The following is a 20,901-nucleotide window of genomic DNA, read 5'->3' on the forward strand; positions in this document are numbered from 1 at the left end:
GTTCGTATAATTTAAAAATGTGTGGAATCAAAAAGTATCAAACTATCGACCTTTTTTTCATCCTCTAATTCATTCAAGATTGACAATCTTGGTTAATCCCTGAGCATCCAAAGGACACGTATGTAACACCGATAACTCAAAAACAGAATTGCTCAACTCCAAACTCCACATTGTCAGAACTCTTAAGTGACATTTAATTACATTTTTATTCCCAAAGAAGTGTCGGATGTTCAAAGCTAGGCTTTATCCATCCGGAGGTCGGCTCTAGTGGCAGAGAGGGGGTCATGGTGCCTGCTTGAAAGAACTGCATCGACTAATTCATACTGAATGCAGTCGACTGTGTCAGATTTGAAAGCATGCTCTGGTTCTTACACATTAATAAGACTTTAAAAGCTTTTTTATTATGAGTGAAGATGTCATTCATTATTAGGCCTGAGATATAATCGGTTTTTACATCTGCACTCCTGAACATATCTTGATCAATACAGGAGCACTGCTCCGTAGATTCTCCTGACCTGGCTGTTCACATGTGCTACTCACAGTGGGAGACTATCCCTGTGAGACAGGCGGGGTGGCGGGGAGTCTCCTGAGGCAAGACATAATGCAGAAGTATCGGACGAAGCAACAGAGTCCGCTGTACGACGCTATAATGCAAATATCTGCCTTTATATCAATTCACAATATCAACAAAAGAGCAGAGAAGAACATACTGAAAACATAAAGCAGCAGTTAAATGATGTGCCCTGAGATCATCGAGGTTGCATGCATACAGTATATGCACCGTGCACTGGTCACAGTATATATACAATATAAACACCACCACCCCCTCCCACTCACTCGAGGTGAATTCTCCAGATAAAATCCTGCTGAATTCTCACATCAGGCAGGGCTGGCAGGAGAAACTCCAGAATAAATCAGAGTGAAGTTTTGGCTGTTTGCATTCAAACATGCAAATATGAGGAGTTTTCTGCAACTGTGTTTACTTATAGTTAAACTTTTTTCACATGCTTTAATCAACCCTAGATGCAACAGCAGGAATGTGTAAATAAATACATGATATGTATCATTGCTGCTCTACCATTTATTCTCAGAACAACCAAGTAGGAATGTCAAGATTTTCAAAACGTTGATACTGTTTGATTTCACATGTTTTAAAGAGATGCACTTTTATTGACGCGTCACACATTATTTTATAAGTACAGAAGCATTCAAAGAAAATACATCTATTTGTTAAGACAAGTACACAGGAGAGGAGTGAGTCCATCAAAAATTAGACGCAAACACCTGCACACTGCAAAATGTTGCCAATGCATTTGTGCTACTTAGACAGTGTGCTGGTGTTTGATACCTGTTTTGGGAGCCTAGGTCTTTCTTTTGCCGTTGTATCAAAGCAGGTGTTTTATCGATTGATTTTTACAAGATTTGTAATGAAGTTTAAAATTCTGGTAAAGTGACAAGTCTATAATTATGTGGTATTTATTTGTAGCGTTTAGCACAGTATGTTTTAATGGTTTTGTATCAAAGCACACATCTGCACTGTAGTTAATAAACCAAAAATAACTGCATCCCCCTGAAGTGTTTAACAAACCCTGACCATCAGCAGTATTGTTCCTGTACGTTTGAAAATGATCTTGGTGCGGAGCGGTCACAGATGGTGTGTGTGTGTGTGTGTATGTATGTGTGTGCTGGATCAGCAGCAGGCCTGCCTCACCACACCTGACCATAAAGCAGCTCGGAGATCACCTAAACTATAAGATTTAAGAGGGCCGGTGGCATGCTTTTTGTCATGTTTGCATTTCTCTCTCTCTCTCTCTCTCTCTCTCTCTCTCTCTCGCTCACTTTTCTGCTTCATCCTGCCCGCCAGTTTAGCCCCCAGCGTGCGTGTGTGCATGCGTACAAAGGAAAGTTTGTGTGTCTGGGTGTAAGTTGCTACGTGCAGTGAATGATGTGCACAGTAATAAGGTGTCACGGAGTGTGTGTGTGTCTCAAGTGCAGGATGCTAAATAGTCACCACTGTTTCATGGCCTCAGGCTTCTCAGTCCCTCTGCATGGACCGTGCTGCAAGCACTAGGCTGTCTTATAGTCCGCTCTGTAGCTGCTGCTTTTTAAACTCAAGTGTCCCAGTCAATGTTTTTGTTGATGGCTGATAGAAAATCATTTCAAGAAGTTGGAGCTGCCTCTCTGCCTTTATGTGTCTGCTTCTTTGATACAGGGAATGTTTATCAAATCAAACTGGATAATTCTGCAGCTCCTCATCAACAAGACAAAACTTTCCTTTGTTGACGGTTGAAACTCTCCTCGCTCCCGTTTTCAGGAGTGGACCGTTTTTGTTAAATTTAGTGAAAGAACTGCTTAATCATCACTCTGCATGATAAGTACAATACATTTAGTCTCATAAAAGAAGAATAAACGCATCAGACTCAGTGTGCAGGTGGCTGTGCGCAATGTTATTTATCTGATTATGGATCCAAAAAACACATTCGAAGAAAATGGACTTGTGTGCAAAGGCCTTTACACATCGGTCTGTGCAGCATTATTTGCAGATGTCTTGATTTTGTCAACGGGGCCGATATTGGTGCATCACTGATTATTGTCCCTTTAGCATCCAGTATGGATGTTTTTCAAGCTGTGTCTATAAAGTGCTGAAAACACAAGTTATAAAAAGGATCCAATAAAAACACTGTAACCTTCATTCCCCCACATACTCCGTGCATTTTGAAATTGACCGGACGCCCTGTGTGTTTCCCTGCCTGACTTCCTGTCCGGGTTGTCATATTCTGTCTAGCTTGCAGCATACTCTGTCAAGAATAGACTCGCAGCATATTTGAAACGGAGCAGAGTGTAGTGGCGCTGCTGGCACAGTCTGGAGACGGACCGCGGTGCACACTGTGGAAACACAATAATTGACTAGAGTGGCAGTGAACGGCGGTGTAGTGCATGCCGCTGACGGACAGCGGCGTATATAGGCCTTATACGGCATATCTGCTGTTCCTGCCAAAAGTTTGAAACATGAAAATTCTTTGTGGACAAAAGGTCATCCAGTAGAATTTATGCACAAAATGGCACACAGAGTGCAAGAACATGTACAGCAGGTATTTTCCATTCTGATCCTCTTCATTTTCCTGTTTGAGTCCTTCCCCTCGCCTAATTTCTTTTCCTGCTGTCTCCCCTGCAGCGAGGAGGATGGCGAGCAGGAGGACAAAGCCATCTGGTACTACAGCACCAAGGTAAATGCTACTCATCGTTTTCCCTTCCTGTGGATAATTCATCATAATAATTACATTTTATCAGGATCTACATGTTAACTAGAGGACTAACTGATGTAACCCTTCCTTATTTCTGCTCATCATAGCCATGCTGAGCAATCCTTGTTCTTTCTTTAAATTCACAAATACATCCAAACTTTCCCGGAGTTTAGCAGAGCAGCTGTGGTAGCATTGAGCTAATGTTTTGTTTTGACTCTCCAGGTGCAGCTAGCCGAGCTCATAGACTGTTTGGATAAGGAGTACTGGGAGGCCGACCTGAATGCAGCGCTGGAGGAGATAAGGGACGAGGTGCACGCACACATGGACATCAGTGAGGACCTCACCAACAAGGCCCGTGGCAGTAACAGGTGTTACCTCACAGCCGCCAACGGTAAAAAGCTTTATACATCTTTCCTCTGTTTCATTAGATAAATCAATGAGGACAGTTCAGGGGGGATTTCTGACAAACAGTTCAGTCTTGTCTGGCTGTGGGAAAAGAATCTGTTTCTTCCCTCTCTCCGTCCTTCCACTCCTCTGCTTGATTTCACACTGAATGCCACCCAGTCATAGAGCCATAGGAACCAACCCCGCCATTATGTAACCTTACTCTGGGCTCAGTTTGGCCAGAATCCAGCACATGAGTTTCCCTTCAGCTCCTCATCCGGTCTCTTCGGTCTGAGTGTGTCGGCTAAATCTCTGTGTCTTCTTTGTGCCTGCTGTGTCTGAAATTCTGAAATGTTGCAGCAGAGCAGATTTGCGTTTAAAAGCATTTAGTCAGATGTGCAGGGCAGAGGTGCTTGTAATTAAGATTTATAGTTCTCCGCTTTGAGTAGGGTTGCAGAGCGTGGTGTGAGGAAACGGCTTGTGAGGTAACATCAGAAGGTAGAAAAATACAAACATAAAGGAATGAGTGCCAGCTTTTGTCAAAACCCTTTCAGACTGGTAGCAGCGGTTTAATCAAGCATGTGATTCTTCAAGATTTATATGTAAGATTTTCTGACCTGGAAAGTTGGGCAAGACACTTAACCCCATGTTGCTCCTGCTGCTTCATTTTTGGTGTATGAATGATATATTTATGGCAACCTATATATTTTTTTGTTCTTTTTTTGGATTTGTTTCTGGGATTTTTGTGCCTTTTATTGGAGAGACAGAACAGTGGATAGAGAAAGTGGTGAATGACATGTGGGACAGGAGCCAAAGGTCGGATTCAGACCCTGACAGCCCGCTTGGAGGACTACAGCCTCTGTAAATGGCTATGCGCACTAACAAATGAGCCACCAGCGCCCCTCCACCACCTACATCTATTTGCTAAGAAATGCATTCACATGAGGAAATATTAATCTGCTCTGTTTTTTGGAATAAACAAGATACCCGTACCTCAAAATCCCAACAGACGGTCTGATTCAGTCCACTGAAAGCAACAGACATCCATAGTCTGTTTAATTTAACCCAGTCTGGGTTAGTCCCGTCTGCAAAATAAGTTATGCTCGCACTAACACTTAAACCCACAGTATGTAAAATCAGCCACCAGGGGGCTCTCAATCAAAACAATAACAAAAGATGACATCATGCCTGGAGGGAATCATTGGCGTGATAGTGATTCTTTCTGCAACTCCCCCTCTCCCCACCCCCATAAAAACGAACTCTGAGTTGACTGTGGTTGTGACGACCGTGCGAAACCGACCTGAGGAAGAGAATATGTTTACCAACGAGCTAATGTATCAAAGTATAATTCACATGACGTTTTTATCACAGCAGCACATACAGCAACAGTACGGCAGCTTTAAGTAGCAGCTCACGCTTCCTTATGCTGCGGTCTTTGACATATCATCCGCTGTTTCCATGGCAACTAGAAGCATATGGCGGCCGGGGCGTTACAACTATAAAATGACAGATTTCTCTGGCTTTGATAACTGTTGGAAATATTTGAGGTAATGTAAGTACTCAACAAAAAGAACATATCACAAATGTTTAGTCCTTACCTAATTAATTAAGATATTTTGTGTAAAATGTGTAAAAAGTCTACATATTAAACCTTTAAACGAGCTGATCTCACCTGTTTTATATATCATTAAATACTCGGTCTGCTATGTTCTGTTGTTGACTCCTTATGTGATAATCTTAAAATCCCATTCATAATCTAAACCCTTCATGTCGTTAGTCTCACAATATTTCTCTGCCTCCAGAGGAGATCCTGGACCGGCTGCGGGCTAAGAAAGAGGAGGAGCTGGAGGAGGTGAAGAGACGGGCCGCTGAGGAGGCACGGCTGGAGAGGGAGAAGAAAGAGTTGGAGGCGGAGAGGGAGAGGGAGAATGAGGAGGTCAAGGTGAAGGAGGAGGTGCAGCAGGATGGCAAAGAGCTGAGGAAGGAGGAGGAGACAAAGGACAGCGGCTGGGAGGAGAAGAGCGGCCGCATCAAAACTGAAGGTAATGACAATGAAGTTTATGTTTCATGTAGCATCAGAAACACTTAATATCAGTATAGATGCAAGAAGAGCTGTTTCTCTGGGTCTCACTTGCTGCACTCGCTTGTGTTTGTGAGCCTTGAAACAAAAGGAACATCATCACAGCAGTGTAATTAGTTATTGATTGAAGAATCAATCTGCACTTATTTGGCTCTTAGACCAATTACAAGTGCTGTGCTCTGTTTTGTTTTTTACAAGGCACAAGTTTGAAGCTCTCCCAGCACGTTAATTAAAATCTTTGTCTTACACAGTGACATAAAGAGGCCTTATAGAAAGAAAAAGAGAATAATTAAACAGAGTCTCTTCTAATGATCCCTGAGAGCATTGTGGACAGAAGTGTCTGTACGTTGTCTCATCAATACAGGATTGTATTCATCTTTACAGCAAGTTTGAATCACCTCAGAGGTGAGGACACATTTTAAAGGTTAAATATCGCACGATCACAACTCCTGCAAGGTTTGGATGTTGTTTAAAATGTAAATAAAAACAGAAAGTGAGGATTTGCGAAACAGAAACACCGTATTTGTTGGAAAATAGAAGAAAAACAACAAATCAAATGTAGAAAGTTTGATTGATTTTGTAAAATGATGAGCCCAGTTTCAATTTGACGCCAGCAAAAAGCTTCACAAAAGTATGGGCAGCGACAACAAAAGACTGAAATGCTTAAAACAGTGTAGTAGTTAAAGAGTCCAGGTGATAAACTGGCCTTCCTAAACATTTAAAAATGTTTAGAGCATTATGAAGCGTAAAATTAGAGAAATGGGACCTGAACTGTTGAGCAACTGAAATCCTACATTAGGCCCCGTGTCCACCTAGCATTTTATTTTCGACGCTGGCTGTGCGCTCGGGAGTGTTTGCATGAAGTGTTTGTACGCTGAGAAGAAAAGTGCTGCACGTCTGTCCTGTCTCTATGACAAAAGTCTGCTGGGGCGTTTTCTCCTGCGAACGCTAGTCTCTCCTCATTGAAAACAATTGAAAAAAAGACGCTGGCGTTCAGAAAAAAACGCTAGGTGGACACGCGGCCTTAAGCAAGAATGTTTTAAGAGAAGAAATGATGCAGCCGAGTGGTAAACATAAATGGTTTTCTGGCATTTAATTTAAAAAAACGCAACAACTTTTCTCAGTTTCAATTTTCAATATGTTGCCTTTGTACGATTTTAAATCTGTTTCTGGGTTTAACTTTGTAATCGACTTTCACATTTGGAGATCTTGTCAACAATCAACCGTCACTACTTCTCTCCATTGTCTCTAAAATGTTTTCTTCAATAACTAAAATCAACAATACCTCCATCATTGCTGCTGTTCATCTGTAGTTGTTGAAGCTCCATCCACTGGCCATGAAGGCAGCGGTGGGTGTAGCGTCTCAGAGGGACCTTTACCAGCAGCCCCCGCTCCGACACAAACCACCCCCTCCACCGATAGCTATAGGCCGGCCCCCGAGGTGCCAAAGCCCAAGGTGTCCACCTTAAAGGCTCTGATAGGGGGCGGTTCCCATACGGAGGTCTCTAACTGCACCAAAGGTAAACATGGATATTCTCAGGTTGAAGTTTGCCTCATTGAGCTGTCGCTGGGCATCTGCTTACTCACAGGATTGTGTGATGCATCTCAAACGCCTCTCATCACCCATGGCTTGTTTTCTCCACCACATGCCGCCCGCTTTAATGCTTCTCTCAAGTGTTTCCCAGCCTGCCGCCTTGCATGTGGCTCTCACTCCATCTGCTGGCGTTTGTGTTGAATAATCCACAGGGATGTGATGCTTCTGACCTGGAAAGTCAAGGCAGAAGAGTCTGGCGCTATGATGACATTTTTTGCCTTCATATAATTTTTATGTGTAGTTTGACACATTCACAATTTTTAAAGTTATTTTTTGGGCCCTTTTTGCTTTTATTGGATCTGACAGCTGAAATGACACAGAGAATAAATAATACATCCTTTTTTATTTTTAATTATTTTTACTCTTATCTTCGTATTATTTTAATATTAGGGATCTATTCTTATCAAATGAGTTTTTCCTCTAAATGAATTCAGTTCTTGCAACAAACAACTTTAACCTGCTCATTATGAATAAATAAAAACAAGTCAGAAATATACTTGGGCGGTCCTTCCCGGTATCATCTGTGTGGGGGAAACACTACATAACTATGGTGCCCCTTACCTGATGGTCCAACGATTATAAGAGTTTAAATTAAAACAGGTTTCAGCTCAAGAAGAATAGATATTCACAACCCTGAATCTTATGTTTTATGTCTTGATCTGGCTACAACCCTGGAACCCTTTCAGCCGCTTTACACTAAAACTCAGAAGCCTTTTTTTTTTTTTTTTATGGCCCTCATGCTGATTGCCTGGATTGTTTTGCAATCAGGTTGCATTGTCGTATGAGGCCATGTGACAAGAATCGAGGATAATGCGAGGCAGCATTTCCATAACTTTAAAAAACCTGTTCTTCTTCTGCAGGCTTGTGTTCAGTAATGATCTGCACACATTCATCCTTAATTATATCTGAGCTGCATCATTAATTGTTTCTGCCTGTGTGGTCATGTGTGAACGAGCCTCCTTGCCTTGCCTGAACTGGTCGCCCATTGCTTTCATTCAAGCCATCCCTGCACTTGAATTATTTATGGTGCATGAATTACACATGACTTGTCTGTAGAGGGAGCCACAGTCTTAACTGTTTCAAACAGGAAAGTTTCTGTTTTCATACAGACAGAGCTTTCACTGGTGCACAATGTGCTTTTTACTGGTCGCTGTGAACGGTTTTGATGCTCCAGTTTGTCTTATTTTCCATGTTGAGTCTGGTCTCACACCGGTGGAGCATTAACACAAACCATGAATGACAACTCAGATGATGACACAGCCAAGGATAAACAGTCATTTCTCTTTGTGATGGTTTGCCTCTGTTGCAGAAACTCCGCCATCCGACTCGGTCCCTCCCGGTGGAAACGGCATCCCCAGCCTGAGTCAGCCCTCCCAGACCAGTGAGGAGAACAGTAACAGCAGCGTGGGAGCTGCGGTCCCTCCCAGAGGACCCGAACCTCCAGACCTCGCCGACAAGTCCTCCCAGTCATCCCTGGCCAGCTTTGATGACACAGGTCTAACTGAACACTGCGTCATAACTTCCTGTTGTTTCATTGTTGTGTCACATCTGTCTTTAACGGCAATTTATATCACAGTTAATAAAGCACAACAATATGTGTCATGGTTTCAAATCAGCTTCCCAGCGTATGTTACTAATATGTTAGGGTTTTGAGCTTCTCAACTTAAGTCGTTTTCAAATACAGTATGCACTCCTGAAAATATACAGATGATTTCAGGAGGACTGCTACGGAGATTCTCCCAACCTTACTGTTCATATACTCTCCTAACAGCGGGAGACTATCTCTGTCAGTCGGGAGGGGGGAGGGGTCTCCTGAGGTAAGGAAAAACAACGGGGAAGTAGCGGACAAAGATCATGACCTGATACATTAAAGTAACCGTGCAATGCTGACATGAAACCAGGAAAACTATTGCATAAATATCCTCTAAGTTGCAGGTTCCGCTTACAAATTTTACATTAAAGTTTAAACAGAGTAGCAGCAAATTTAATGTCACAGTGTTCTGTGAAAAGTAAAGCAACTCTACAACTGCTTTATATCACTGACAAGAAGGCAGTGCTACTGAAAATCTGCTTTTGTTGACTGAGCCATGCTTTGTGCTTCCAGGGGACTGCAAAGACTCGGCCAACGGTGACACGCCAGGTCTCGGCGGGAAGAAATCAGCCGCCACTCGGATGGTGACTCGTCTGAGGAACCCGGAGAGCAAGCTCAGCCAACTGAAGAACCAACAGGTGGCTGCCGCCGTTCACGAAGCAAACAGAGGCTTCAAAGAGGGCAAAGAGGTGACGAGAGCCGTCATGGAGGACAGAAAGTTATTAAGCGCTTTCTGACAAAAAAAAAAAAAAAAAAAAAAAGACTCCACAGTGTCTGACACAGTGAGGGAACACAGAACAGGACAACTTATGAATGAAAATGAGGATTCAAACCTCAGACGGGAATTCATTATTTAAAAGACTATCTTACAGAAATGTCCTGAACTACATTTTTGCCTCGAAACATTTTACCCTTTGAGGAAGAACACGATTACACTGGCGGATGCTTTTTATACTCTGAGCAGCTATGTTTCATATTAATAATTCATTGTTCAATGTTTCAGTCATTAATAAATCCTAAAGACTCACATTTATTCTTTCTTCCTGTCCAGGTCATAGTCGTGAATGCACAAGGTGACATCACTCGTGTCAGCACACGCAGCAGTAAGGACGTGGTGATGAAGGGGACGCTCAGCCAGTTCTTCAAGCTGGGCCAGGAGGGGAAGTACCGCGTCTATCACAACCAGTTCAGCTCCAACACCGTGGCCCTCAACAAACACCAGCACAGAGAGGTAAACAGCACCACATCTCCTTTTTTTTATCCTCTGAAAGTCTGTTGATGTTTTAGCAACTGTTTCTCTCGCTGTTATTCAGACATTAATACACTCTTGATCGAACTGAACGCACTGACATTTAAAGAGCTGGTTGACTTTAAAACTAATCAAATCATGAACAGGGTTTAAAATCAACAGTGAGGAGATTTTGGCTTGTTATCAAAAAGACTGAAATTCATACTGATGCCTCTACAACAGTTGTTCTCAAATGGTCTAGACTCAGAACTGAAGACCAAATCCTTAATGCCATGACATTTTTCAACCAATCAGATGAATTTAAAAGACTCAATCAGTAAGATGTGTAGTGAGTGAAATGATAAAGTGAGCTTACTATATGATCAGACATTAAGGAAACACGCTATGTTGAAGTGGTGGCTTCTCTGACAACAATGCAGCAGCCAGTATGTCCTCCTTCTAACTTTAGAGTCTGGTCCTGAATGCTCTGGATTTGTTTGGACCAGAGAAGGAAGGGGGTTTTAAGGCAACCCCACACGGCCGTTTTGGACGCCCCTCGGTTTGCCAGATATGAGAGCAGTTATCAGGTCAAACCAACAGGTGTTGCAGTGATGGAAGCGGGCAAGAGAACTGGTTCAGATAGAAGTGATTGTACCCGACCTAAAAAGCCTCTGCATGTTTCTAATAAGCTCCACGAGCAGAAACGTGCTCAAACTAGGATCAATATTGGAGATGCTTTTGAAAAATGGAGAGAGGTTAGAACACAGAAAGGTTTACAGACCGATGCAGAGCTGGCTAAACACTGAAGCTTCAGTGTCCACCACATGACAACCTGTGTGAGCATCGACTCCAGAGAGGAGGGGGCGGGGGGAGACAGCTCTCTAATGTTTTGAATTTGGACTGCAGTACCCATTTTAACCACTAGGTGTCAGAGTTACATATTGCTCCTTTTAATGATAGATGGTGTTGTTTGGACTCAAGATGGTACTAAACATGATACAGAAAAAAGGTGTTTCATATGTCTTAGTTTAATTTCTGACTTATTCCTCCTTTTTTGTATTTTCATCAGGACCACGACAAGAGGCGGCACCTCTCCCACAAATTCTGCATGACACCAGCAGGAGAATTTAAGTGGAACGGGTCGATTTACGGCTCCAAGGTTCTGACCATCTCCACGCTGAGGCTCACCATCATCCAGCTCGAGAACAATGTTCCAGCACCGTTTATGCACCCAAACTGGGCATCACACAGGTACAGAGCAGAGTCGGGCACTTTCACACAGAAATCATGAACTAAAGTTCTTGGGCAGCTTCCCTTTATGTTTTTACATGGACTGTCTTATGTGGATTTTAGTGGTTTAAGTTGTCACTCATGCTGAAATCTGAGCCTTTCAACCATTAAATCACTGTATCTGTAAAATGAACGGTGTCAGATTTGAGGCATTTCTCCTGTGATTAAAAAAACAAAACATGAAAAATACATTTTGAGAGAGGGTTTTAACATGTTTTATGTTTTCTTGTTTTGCAGGACAAATTGGATCAAAGCGGTTCAGATGTGCAGTAAAGCCCGAGAGTTCGCGCTGGCTCTGGCCATCCTGGAGTGTGCCATCAAACCTGTAGCTATGCTGCCTGTCTGGAAGGACTCACTGGGCCACACTAGGTACGCACACAACTCATAAATAGGGTGTCAACAAGCATACTAAAGTCATAAATCTGTAAACTAAAAATTCCTGAAACTAAAAAAACAAAACAAAATAATAGATCTCTGATCCCTCCACATATTCAGTTTGAATGCAAAACATTGAAATACTTGTAAATAATATGTCAATAAAACTCAAACAAGCATTGAGGGCATGCACACAGGGGACGTGTGGTCAGAGGAGATCATAACCGAATCAGATCAAACGGCCCACCCGCGCTGTGAGGCATAATATTTATACTGCAAGTCCACTACCAGCACCACCCACCTCTGCTTCTGCTCCAACACCACAACGGCTCCTTTAGAGAGGAGACTGTCCAACATTTTACAGGGTCAGGACCTGACAGAGAGAGAGAGTGTATGTATGTGTGTGTGTTAAAGTTAAAGTTAAATCAGGGTATTTATCATACTTCTCCATAACTTAAACGAACTTTTACAGAAAACTGTTTTACAGAAAAAAACTAAGAAATGTATACAGATTTGAAAGTGATCAGTTAAATTTTAAAGGTCACATATCCTCCTCCTCTTCAACCAGATTAAATAAGTCTCAGAACTCCCCAAAACGTGTGTGAAGTTTCTTGTTCTAAATCCACTCTGATCCTGTATTTGATCATGTCAATAAATTCTATTTCAGCCCTGCTCAGAACAGGCTGTTTCTGTGTCTGTACCTTTAAATGTAAATGAGCTGTGTCTGACCACACCCCCTCTCTGAAAGGGCTCGGGTGTTTCGGGCTTTCTTGCTCCATGTCCTATTGTTTACGGTGAGAAGGGTTACTGCCCTTTGTGATGTCATGAAGGGAAAATCTCCAAACGGCCTGTTTGAGAACACATTTACTGAAAAGTAGAGCAGGTAAAGGGCAGAGAGGATGGACTTTTCTCATCATTAATGGGGGTTGTAGACAGACTAGGGACACATATTAGTGTAATGAAGAAATAGTGAAGTGTATTTAGCATAATATGTGACATTTAAAATCTATTCTAAAACACACAGGGAGTCAGTGTAAAGATGCTTAAACATGAGTGATGTGGTCGTGCTTTCTTGTTCTGGTTCAAAGCCTGGCAGCTTACCTCGGTACCGTCTGGGGTCGATCATCAGATTTTAGACTCAGGCAGGTAAAAACGTTGTTACACTAACTGAGGGACGATACGATAAAAGCTGCTCGAGTCTTTCAGAATTTAGAAATATTTCTAAGATGTTTACAAACTTTGTTGTGTGCTATTCAACATTGAAGTCACTGTCAAAACAGATGCCAAGATATTTTGCTGCAGGTTTGTACACACACAAATTCAGACCGAGGCAGGTGTGCTTCTTTGTTAAATAAAGACAGTTTGTTACTGGTCCTGACACCAGTCGACGTAACTGATCGACAACACAAACGCTTGTTTTTAGGTTAAACCGTATGACATCCATGGAACGAGAGGAGAAAGAGAAAGTGAAGAAGAGAGAGAAGAAGCTGGAGGATGAGGAGACGCTGCAGCAAGCCACCTGGGTCAAATACACCTTTCCAATTAAACACCAGGTGGGTCCCACAAGTGCCGACACAAAATTTCTTTCAATATAATTATCTCAAACCGGGCATAACATTGAGCCAGTATTTCAAAAGTGTATATTGTTTGCCATGTATGCACACATGTAACGACAGTGTTTTGATCTCTATGTAATGGTTTGGTTGAATTTCAAATTCAGTCTTTAATGTCTGGATATTTGTCGACTAACCTGAAGGAACCGAGTGGGGGGAAAAAATAAGGAGTATTTTTAGGGCCCATGGCTGACAGGGGCTCTAAATAATTTTAGGACCTCACATTTCTCAGCATTAAATCTGCTGTGAGGAGTTTTCAAGGGTATCAAAATAATCTGAAACAAGTATTGATGACTATATATGATCTACAAATGCAAATGAGACCATCGGTGGTCAACATTGATTATTTCATATGGGGGGGGGGGGGGGGGGTGCTGTTAGACGATACGATTACAAACATAAACTTTTTTTAATATTTTCATGCAAGACATTCAATGCGAGTTATTTTCCTGTTTTCCTTGTTTTTCATGAAGGTGTGGAAGCAGAAAGGAGAGGAGTATCGTGTAACCGGCTACGGGGGCTGGAGTTGGATTAGCAGGACTTACGTGCAGAGATTTCTCCCCAGGCTCCCCGGCAACACCAACGCCAACTACCGCAAAGAACTAGAAGGTGTGAAGAGCCACATATGTCTTTCTGTATTTGTTTTGTCCTAATTTGAGACTCTTAATTTAATTTGTCTCAAACATGTCACAGTTTGTGTGGACTGACATGCAAAGAATCATCTCTTGGATTTGATTAATTAATGAGCCAGGACTGCCCAGACCCGACCAAAGTTTTCTAAATTTTTGTCCAAATTTGACTTGAGTTGATCAAAAAGTTAGACTACAACGGGGCTGCACAAAAATGCCTTTAAGTTAACTTTTTAAAGAATTGTTGGGTTTTCTTCAAATTACCTTCATTAGTTAAGATTGTTGGAGCTCTTGGTGGTTTTTAAACGTTTGCTGTCATTGTGTTTCCAAAGATGCTAAACTTGGCAAGAAATGTACACTTCTGGACCTGAGCCGCCGGCCCAGCGTAGCTGCAGCCGAGGCTCAGGAAGTCACTGTCCCAAGCAGTGAGGCAAAAGTTGAAGAATCCTCGAACCTCTCCGAGCCCGCAAAAGATCGTCTGACGTCTATTGAAGACTTAAAGTCTGGTGAGAGGAATGAAGAGGAAACTAAAGATGGGACCGTTGTTAAGGAGAAGTCTGCGCATGAATCGCCCGAAAAGATGGAGGTGGATCCCACACCGCCGCCGTCGTATGAAGAGCCAAGTAAGACAGAGTGACAGTCACAGCTTTATGTTTAAGTGCATGTTGAGTTTCACTTAGTTTTTAACCTGTGATTAAAAACTAGTGCTGTCAATTGATTACAACATTAAAAAAACAGAAGGAGCTGTGATTATTTTTGGTTAAAAAATACTTCACGGGTTAAGGTTTCCAGATTATTCAGATGCGTTTACGCGTCAACGTTGACACCTCTAAATATTAGACAATAACTTTGAGTCAACTTGATTGACAGATATTGTAAGGAGGACGTGATGCAACTCATTTTTATGCCACTGCAGAGTCAAAATCACATTTTCTCTTTTTTCCAGGGTCCAGCATCGAGGAGGCGTCCATGAAGGAGGAGCCTGCAGATGAGCCTTCACGGCCTTTCAACTACGATGTTGTGGATGTCAGCAAGGGCTTCCTCACACGCATCGCCTACAAGAAGAAGGTCAAGTCCTCCAAGCTGGACATCCTGCTGGAGCGACGGGTGAAACAGCACGTCATCGAAGAGAGGCAGAGGCAGCAGGTGTCTGCCTCCAACCCTATGACTTCTACGTCGGCGTCATCCACTCCGACCCCGGCGTTGAGCACTCCGGTCCGGCCACGGTCGCCACTCAGGCCCCACAACCTCACTCAAAAACAGCTCGCTCTGGGAGAAGCTGTGAAAGTGACGGAGAAACCCTCCATAACGCAAACTCCAGAGCCAGGAGACGGTGGAGAACGACTGGTTGGAGGAGGGGAGGGTCAGTCTGAACTCTCTAAAACTGCTGATGAGAAGGTCACTCCTCCTCCTCCTTCTCCTGCTCTGGGCTCCACACCCACAGACAGCAGTAGTACAGGTACAGGTGAACACTCAGTGTCACCACAGACCACCTCCACGCCTCAGGGATTGGAGGCAGACTTGGTGGAAAGGACTACGGGGCCAAAAGAAAAAAATTCAGACATTTCAGGGAAAGAGGGGGTCAAACTGCCTGACGTACAAGAAACGAACACGGGGGGAATTCTTAGCTCAGCCGAGGTATCATCAGATGATACCAAAGCTGCACATATTGAAAATACGAGGTTAAAAATGGACTCGGTAAGGACTTCCACTAGTGTTCTTGACCAAAAAAACAGTCAAAACACATCTCCTTCTAAACTAACTCAGCAAGAAGCTTTAAGCTCAGTGCATTCAGAGGAAAATGGAATGGGGCCGGAGGAGAGCCAAGGCATCAAACAAGGTCAAACCGACGCTGTAAGCACTCCTGAGCCTGCTTCTCCTCTCCCTCAGGTAAACGGTAATGACGCCATCGGGAGTGAACTGAGTAACTCTGTAGTGAGTGCAAATAACGGCGTCCTTACCAACAGCTCCCAGCTCAAGGTGAACAACGTAGGTAAAGGTGAAGAACAAGGGCTGGGTGTCTCATTGAATGACAGCACGCAGCAGAAGCCTCTGGTGAACGGGGATGTAGCCCGTGTGAATGATTTTACTGAGGTCGGCACCAAGGAGAGCAAGTCGACGGCGTCAGACGAGGACTACAAACCTCCGCCGAAGGTGCTGCGGCTAGAGAACAACATAGATGCACTTGGAGGAAACACACAGAGCACTAAACAGCACGACAGCACTTCCCCGACCAAACCCAGCTCAGGGGTCAAAATCATCAGAATGGCGCCGTCTCCTATTCCCTCAGCGGAGGAGTCCAGTCTGAGCGACGACTTTGCAGAGGAGAATAGTAACAGTGGGACCGCAGAGACCATCGTCACCCAGGTGACAACGACTGCAACGACCACCACGACTGTTGTTTCCACCCAGACGAGGACGACCACCAAGGTGTCGCCGGCTGTTCCCGGAGAGACGGGGACAACAGAGAGCAGCGCCGTGTCCACGCTCACCACCATGACAAAAACAACGGTGACCAAAATCTGCTCGTCTGACGGGCAGTCCGACGACAGCCAGAGCGAAATAGTGACACAAGAGGATAAGCTCCTGGCCTCCGTCAGGAAGTCAACGACCAACATCAGAGGGGAGACCTCAGTGAGCCTCGAGGACTACTCGTCGACAAAAGGTCGTGTCCGCCTCCTGAAGTTCTCCCGCACCAAGAAGACGCGTTCGGACACCGCCCTTCCCTCGTACCGCAAGTTTGTCACCAAGAGCAACCGCAAGAGTATTTTTGTACTGCCGCATGACGACGTGAAGGTGCTGGGGAGGAGGGGAGGACTCCGGGAGGTTCCAATATTTAGCTACAACGCCAAGCCAGCGTTGGATATTTGGCCGTACCCTTCACCGAGGCCCACCTTTGGCATCACCTGGAGGTAAAAGCGCTCTCTGTTTACTTTTTTCAATACTCAAACTACAAGCATTTTTCAAAGTTTTCATTCTGCTATGGAAGTACGGCCGTTTCTTTTTTTTTTTTTGTGACCTGCGGTGTGAAAGCGCAGTACTGAAAATTTCAACAACTTAAGAAAATGTTACATATTGTGTACCGTATCGCATGCGGCATTATAAGTGTCAGTTCCTGTTGATCTCCTCTTCTTCCTCCCTCCCCTCTCTGCTGTCGTGGCTTTGGCTCTGAGCTCGGTGTCACACCAAGACTCTTCTGATTATTTCGACCAGGCCTCAGAGTTAAGAAGCTGCCTTGAGTCATTTAGCGGTCGGAGAAGTGTCAGGATGTTCACTGCGCGCTGACCCAGCCCTGGAGGCCAGGGATGTTTTACCGCCTGTGGTTACACATGGGACAGGGAACATCCACCAAACCTGACGCACACAGCCTTGTGACCGTCGTGTTTTTGTGGATGTTCAAGATGTTTTGAAATGACCGGGGTCCTTTTGTGCCAAGTTCATTGTCAGAACAGCCACAGTGATTCACAGAAGGAACATTTCTTCTGAAGGAAAATGTAGGAATTCATTCATGATGGATGACATCCTGTAGACTAATTAAACACTCTGTTACACCCAAAAACAAAAAGTCAGACAAAGCCCCTGTGAGGAATTTTCTCTGGTTATGAGACCGACTTAGAAGAATTGTGATGTGTCTTCATGAACTACTAAAGCAAACAAGACCCAAATAACAACATTGAATCTTCCTTTAAGTATGGTACTTTTTAAACTCCTGAAGCCACACTTTTCACGGCAAAGATTTGTGACCAGTGATATGTTTCACTGTAAAAAGAAAGCAGGATACATTTTTAGTTTAAAAAAAAAAAAAAAAAACAGTGCTGGGGGGTGCCAGTAGACTAGTGGTTAGTGCGCCTGGGTTCGACCTGTGTATCTGCATGTTGTTCCCCAATCTCTCTCTGCCCCCAATATCTTACTCTTTCCACTGTCATGTCTTAAAAAAGGCCCAAAAAGCCAAAAAATAAACCTTAGAAAAACGAAAAAAACTGTTCTGTAAAGACTTTTTACAGAACATCAGAAAAGAGATGCAGGTACCACTCTGTCCACAGGGGGCACCAAAATCAGAACACAACACGGAATTCCTCACAGGAATTTAAAATTGAAATGGACCAAAACGAGATATGCATAAGCTCTGAATTTAAACTTTGAGATAATGCGTTTTCCTCAAATAAACTTGAATATAAAGTGATTTATTAAAGATGGTTGTCTGTTTCTGCATCACCAGAGACCTCGCAATGTTTTCACTCTGCGTTTTTCTGTTCAGTGATCATTTGTGACGTGTTCCTGCAGGACAGTAGTGAGGAATTCAGGAAGCATCGTTTATACTCTAGAGAAGAAAGTAAACTTTCAGGAAAGATGCACAACCCATTCGACAGATGTTTTATTGTGGCTCTGTATGAGTAAGGCTATAACCCCTTGATTTGTCTTGTAGGTATCGGCTGCAGACGGTGAAGTCTCTGGCCGGTGTGAGCCTGATGCTGAGGCTGCTGTGGGCCTCTCTGAGATGGGACGACATGGCCGTCAAACCGTCGGCTGCTGTCGGCACCACACGCACAGGTAGAAACCCCCCCACCCCTCCAAATCCTCTCCATGCACAGACGTCCTTACCCTGGGAGCGTGGGGGAAAACACAGATGAGTGTAGAGTTAAAGAGTGGTATCTGCTTGCTCTGCATTTTTTTGGCATGCATTTCTTTTCTAGGTTTTATCACAAGTCTTTTACTTTTCTACATTCATATCGTGACCTTTATTGTGGGTAAGAAATAAGTTCAACCCGTGGGTGACCATAATCAGACAATATCCAGCCGTGTCCTCCATATGGGACATGAATGCGCTCTCTCTCCCCCTCTCTCTCTCTCTTGCTCCTCTGGGCTGCAGTATGTCAAGATATTATTATTTCATTGATATTCCTATAATTTTATTTGCTTTCAGGGGGAGACTTAAGTGATAAACATTGTGAGCGAGTGTTTCAAATGTTTGACCCACCATGACGTATCACTTTGTAGGAAACATAACAGATTTATGCATGATATAGATAATTAAGGGATTTAAAACAAGTTATGTCTGCAAATAGCTTTCAACGCGGCAGAGAGAAAGAGAGAGAGGCAGACGGGAAGAAGAGAGAGAGACTAAAAGAACCAGTTTAAAGAAAAAGTTCCTGATGGCAGTTATTTGTTTGGTAATTAAAAACTTGTTCAGGAGTCGGGGTGAATGCAGCTTAAGACAGTGAAGCAGGATTTAGTTTACACGAGAAGGACAGATTGTGCACATTTAAAGATGTGTTTTAAATAACAGGAAGTCAGACCTTAAAAAAGATCAGAAACCAGAATCGGTTACAGAAGTTGCCATCGGTGCATCTCTAGTGAAGAAGTGAAGTTTGTGTTTGGACATAAAACTCCAACCTGACATTAAGAGGCCATAGAAACTCTGCAGCTCAATAATCACAGGTTTCTTCCTCGCTTGGGTTCCTAACAAACAAATACCAAACAGAGGATGAAGGCTTCATCTTTTACTGTGTCACTGTTTTTATGTCGGAGTGCGTTTCCTCCTCACCACCGTACCAACCCAGCCCTATCCCCACTCATTGCTACAGAGACGTCAGACACTGAGATCACCACCACTGAGATCATCAAGCGCCGCGACGTGGGACCCTATGGCATCCGCTCTGAGTACTGCATCCGCAAGATCATCTGTCCGCTCGGCGTGCCCGAGACTCCCAAAGGTTAGTTGCACTTTTTATTTCTGTCTGTGTTTCTTAGGAGGGGGGCAAAGTGATGCTGAGAGAAAGTACGGAAGCTTTCGACCACTGTGTCAAAAATGTGATAACATTTGAGATATCAGTCCTGGTTTTTGTTTATGTGTCTGTGTCTTCAACGTTTCCATCCATCCATGTTTTTCCCAGAAACCCACACCCCTCAGAGGAAGGGGCTGCGCTCCAGTGCCCTGCGCCCAAAGAAGCCCGAGCCTGCCAAGCAGACGGGCCCTGTGGTGCTCGAGACCTGGGTGGCCGAGGAGGAGTTGGACCTCTGGGAGATCAGAGCTTTCTCAGAAAGGTCAGAGGGTCGAGCATGTCGAGTATCCACCTGTCCATAACAAAAGATCCATAAATGAGAGGGGGGTTTAATTTTAGATTTAGATTCATAAGGACAGTCAGAATATTCTCTGCTTGTTAACCCAATTATCACGATCACTTTGAACTAGGGGTGTGATTTTTCTTTCTGGATTTACCTTTCATTCCAACCTGGACAGGTGACCCAATTAACTTGAATTGTCCATGAGGTTGTAAGTTAAAGCTCCGTCTGATTTTAAGACAGCGGTGAGCCTTTTTGGCTGTTAGTGTTCATTTCCAGATCTGTAACGTAACCACAGTTTTTGTATGATTCAGATAGAGAAGCGTCCTCCAGCTATGATGTTTCAAAGGTCCGCACTTATTCTAATAACAATTTAGGGCGGCAGTAGCTCAGTCTGTAGGGACTTGGGAACCGGAGGGTCGCCGGATTGAGTCCCAGTGCGGACTTTCGAATTTGGAAGTTTGTCTGGTAGCTGGAGAGGTGTCAGGTCATTTCCTGAGTACTGCCGAGGTGCTCTTGAGCAAGGCACCAAACCCCAAACAGCTCTGGCCCGCTCCCTGTGTGTCCACTGACATCTCCATTAAGTTTATGTGTGTGTGTGTATTTGGGGCCTATGTGTGTGAGAAGCATCTCTCTCAATAACAGAGGGTCAACCTGAATTTACCTCAGGGATCATTAAAAGTAATCTGCTGGTATATACCTAAATAATCAGGACACAGTTGTTTATTTCTATACGAGTTGGAGACACAGTCATCAGTACTTTAAACATGTTAAAGAACTTATTAACTTTATTTTGAAAAGCTTCAGAA

At 43.6% G+C, this 20,901-nt stretch overlaps 1 protein-coding gene across 1 annotated transcript in view; it reads left to right on the forward strand.

Moving 5' to 3' along the window:
* Nucleotides 1-20,901, forward strand: part of LOC109989059 (nucleosome-remodeling factor subunit BPTF) — a gene marked incomplete in the record, with an annotated part of 51,080 nt that overhangs the window by 4,088 nt on the left and 26,091 nt on the right. Inside the window, 16 exon segments of the mRNA XM_065954574.1 lie at nucleotides 3,176-3,227; nucleotides 3,468-3,636; nucleotides 5,432-5,671; nucleotides 7,023-7,229; nucleotides 8,613-8,798; nucleotides 9,408-9,583; nucleotides 9,946-10,125; nucleotides 11,192-11,373; nucleotides 11,650-11,781; nucleotides 13,211-13,340; nucleotides 13,874-14,009; nucleotides 14,362-14,652; nucleotides 14,976-16,941; nucleotides 18,456-18,580; nucleotides 19,615-19,743; nucleotides 19,924-20,074. Coding sequence (XP_065810646.1) covers nucleotides 3,176-3,227; nucleotides 3,468-3,636; nucleotides 5,432-5,671; nucleotides 7,023-7,229; nucleotides 8,613-8,798; nucleotides 9,408-9,583; nucleotides 9,946-10,125; nucleotides 11,192-11,373; nucleotides 11,650-11,781; nucleotides 13,211-13,340; nucleotides 13,874-14,009; nucleotides 14,362-14,652; nucleotides 14,976-16,941; nucleotides 18,456-18,580; nucleotides 19,615-19,743; nucleotides 19,924-20,074 — 4,452 coding nt within the window.

The sequence above is a fragment of the Labrus bergylta genome, chromosome 1 (assembly GCF_963930695.1).
Source record: "Labrus bergylta chromosome 1, fLabBer1.1, whole genome shotgun sequence".
NCBI classification, from domain to species: domain Eukaryota; kingdom Metazoa; phylum Chordata; class Actinopteri; order Labriformes; family Labridae; genus Labrus; species Labrus bergylta.